The sequence below is a fragment of the Primulina eburnea genome, unplaced genomic scaffold (assembly GCF_022965805.1).
Source record: "Primulina eburnea isolate SZY01 unplaced genomic scaffold, ASM2296580v1 ctg328_ERROPOS900000+, whole genome shotgun sequence".
Taxonomy (NCBI): domain Eukaryota; kingdom Viridiplantae; phylum Streptophyta; class Magnoliopsida; order Lamiales; family Gesneriaceae; genus Primulina; species Primulina eburnea.
Genome location: NW_027331150.1, coordinates 370,553 through 373,594, shown reverse-complemented (window position 1 = coordinate 373,594; position 3,042 = coordinate 370,553). Strand labels below are relative to the sequence as shown.

The 3,042-nt window shown below is 36.9% G+C and overlaps 1 protein-coding gene across 1 annotated transcript; it reads right to left on the bottom strand.

The window, feature by feature from the left end:
• Positions 1-300: 300 nt before the first annotated feature.
• Positions 301-1,882, bottom strand: LOC140820963 (geranylgeranyl pyrophosphate synthase, chloroplastic-like). Its single transcript, XM_073181347.1, has 2 exons — positions 1,142-1,882; positions 301-925 (listed from the first exon to the last, which is right to left on the bottom strand). Exons 1-2 carry the CDS (start codon positions 1,689-1,691, stop codon positions 375-377), a joined length of 1,101 nt encoding a protein of 366 aa, XP_073037448.1. The 5' UTR covers positions 1,692-1,882; the 3' UTR covers positions 301-374.
• Positions 1,883-3,042: the final 1,160 nt, after the last annotated feature.

Genomic DNA, 3,042 nt, shown 5'->3' with positions numbered 1-3,042 from the left:
TATTTAGAGATATTTTTGCTTTATTTTGAAATTTAGTTTTGATCATGTTAAAGATTAAAGTAAGATTTTTGTTAATTGACGACTTAAGAATTTTTATGCCCCTAAGATTTTTAAATGTTAAATCAATTTTTGGATTTTGACAGTGTTGAATTATTTTAGTATGCAAGTTTCGACGCTTATAAAAAAATTAGTAGGATTCTTAAGTTAAAAAGTGGTGGATGTTTCAATAAGTATTCATAATCATGTAACATTCCATACTTCCTAAACTTACGCACTACGATTCCCCTCTATACAACCATATCATCTATACAACCATATCATTTATATCATAAAACATCCAAGAACTTGTTACAACAAACCCCAAATCCCCAATTCTAGTTCTGCCTATAAGCAATGTAATCAGCCAACGCAACCAGCGGTGCCGCCTTACAGGGATCAAAACCAACCAGCTGCTCCTTAGCCTCCTCATTCAACTTCAGAGCAAACTCCCTAGCCTTTTCCAATCCAAGTAACTTCGGATACGTCGTTTTATCCGTCGCCAAATCTTTACCAGCAGTTTTCCCCAGCTCAGCTGATGATTTTGTAACATCTAATATATCATCCACCACCTGAAACAGCAGCCCTATTTTCCTAGCAAATATCCTTAATTTCTCAACTTCAACGTCATTCCCTCCGCCCAAAATTGCTCCCAAAACCACAGAAGCCTCGAGTAATGCAGCAGTTTTATGTAAGTGTATGAACTCTAAAGTATCCAATCCTACACTTGTGTTCCCCGTGCAGCTCAGATCCACCACCTGCCCTGCCACCAGCCCCTCCGTCCCAATTGACTTTGCTAATTCCCCAATAACCGCCAAAACCCTGTCCGGGGCCACTCCGATAGTGCCAGTCGCCAGAAATTCAAATGCAAAGGCCAGCAACGAATCGCCTGCAAATGAGAATGTAATATCAAGACTTTAGATTAACTAAAAAGTCAATTAAGAACGGAGTAATGAAACCCAGTTCAAACAAAAAGAAATTAGATTGGTATGAAGAGAAATTACATCGATTTATATATATATATATATATGTGTGTGTGTGTGTGTGTTACCAAGAAATTTAATTCAACTAATAATAAATCCAAAAACAGCCTTCCAAATCTTACCGGCCAAAACGGCCACATCCTCGCCGAACACTTTGTGATTAGTGGGCTTTCCACGGCGGAGGTCGTCATTGTCCATACACGGCAAATCATCATGAATAAGGGTCATAGTGTGAATCATCTCCACCGCGCAGGCAGCGGGCACAGCGGCGGACTGCTGGCCGCCGACAACCTGACAGGCGGCAATGCACAACATAGGGCGGACCCTTTTTCCACCAGCCAACAAAGAGTACCTCATCGAATCGTGAATCACCACCGGATTCTTCACCGAGACCGCCTCGTCTAAAGCTTTGTTCACAAAATTGGCCTTTTCTAAAACGTAAGCTTTGAAATCGAAAGGGGATTCCTCTTCCAAGGTCCAGACTTTTGCTTCCTGTTCCGTAACAATAGCGGACACGCTCAAAGAAGAAATGGCCTCCCTCGATTTGGAAAAATCGGGCTTGCAAACGATTCTGGGATTGTAAACGAGTCCAATTAAGGATCCACACGGCAATGGTCTCTTCAAAATCGAGCCAGATTGAACCAATGGATCCACAAGATTTAAAGATCTCATCTTTTTCTTGATTTCGAAATCAAAGTTTTTTCTTCTGGGATTTAAGAATTTAGTGCGTTTTTCGTGCAAGTGTAGGTGAATTTTATACGAACGGCTCTAAATAGGACAAATACGAAAAGGGTAATAAGGCAACATTGGGGAAACAGATGCTCTAGGTGAGAAGAGATAGGGTTTTGGATGAGAGTGGATACTGCAGATAAAATGGCATGATGACAAGCTTCCACACAAAACAAAATCATAAATGGAGGATTGCCTGGACTCTAATTTGTGTTTAGGTCGAATATGTGCGTCGGCTCCACTAAATCATGTCAACTAAATTATTTAAATATTCTCGTCGAAAAGTTATTTAGTTATGAGCATGTCTTTTGTGAGACGATCTCACAAATCTTTTTTGTGAGACGAGTCAACATTATCGATATTCACAATAAAAAATAATACTCTTAGCATAAAAAATAATATTTTTTCATGAATTACTCAAATAAAAGATAAGTCTCACAAAATACGACACGAGAAACCGTCTCACACAAATTTTTTGCCTTTATTTATAACATTTCATGTTAAAATAAATTTATTTGTTGTATTACTCATAGTTTATTATAATAATAACAATAAATTTTTTTTTCCTATGTGACATAATACACAATCTAATTAAACAAATACCCTTGTGTTTGACATCTCATCGTCATTAAATTAACAAGCATCTTCTTTTTAGCTTTTAGGTCTAATTGTTGACATTAGAAGACACTTACGATGCCTTGGACAAAGGGGTGAATATAGGTACAATATATATAACATTTATAGATATATATATATATATATACACACACACAAAAATTTACACAAAACCATCTCACAGATAAGTCGATTTATTAAAAAATATTAATTTTTATATCAAAAATATCATTTTTCTTTGTAAACATGGGCCGATCAAACTGTTTCACGGATATAAATTCAGAAGACCGTCTCATAGAAGACTCGCCTACAATTTATGAAACGTTTGCCATTTTCGTTTTCTAAAAACGTGCTAATTTTTTTTAATTTTTTTAAAACCTCAATAAATCAGCCGAGATGCATAATCACATACATAAAATATTTTGGAACCATTTTAAAAGTAAAACAACCAACACTACAAAAAAAAAGACTAAAGACAACGGTGAAAAACCGTTGTTGTATGTCTTGAAAAACCGTTGCAAAAGCCCCTGTGGTTAAAGGGTACGTTCAAAGACAACGGTGAAAAACCGGTATGTCTTGAAAAACCGTTGTTAAAGCCCCTGTGGTTAAAGGATACGCTCAAACACAACGGTGAAAAACCGTTGTCGTAGACGTCAAATACAACGGTGAAAAACCGTTG

Bases quoted from the DNA above. Each gene is read 5' to 3' on its own strand.
- LOC140820963 (XM_073181347.1), bottom strand. From the start codon at position 1,691: ATGAGATCTTTAAATCTTGTGGATCCATTGGTTCAATCTGGCTCGATT. The intron at 926-1,141 runs GTAAGATTTGGA...TCTCATTTGCAG, and splicing joins GGATGTGGCCGTTTTGGCCG to GCGATTCGTTGCTGGCCTTT.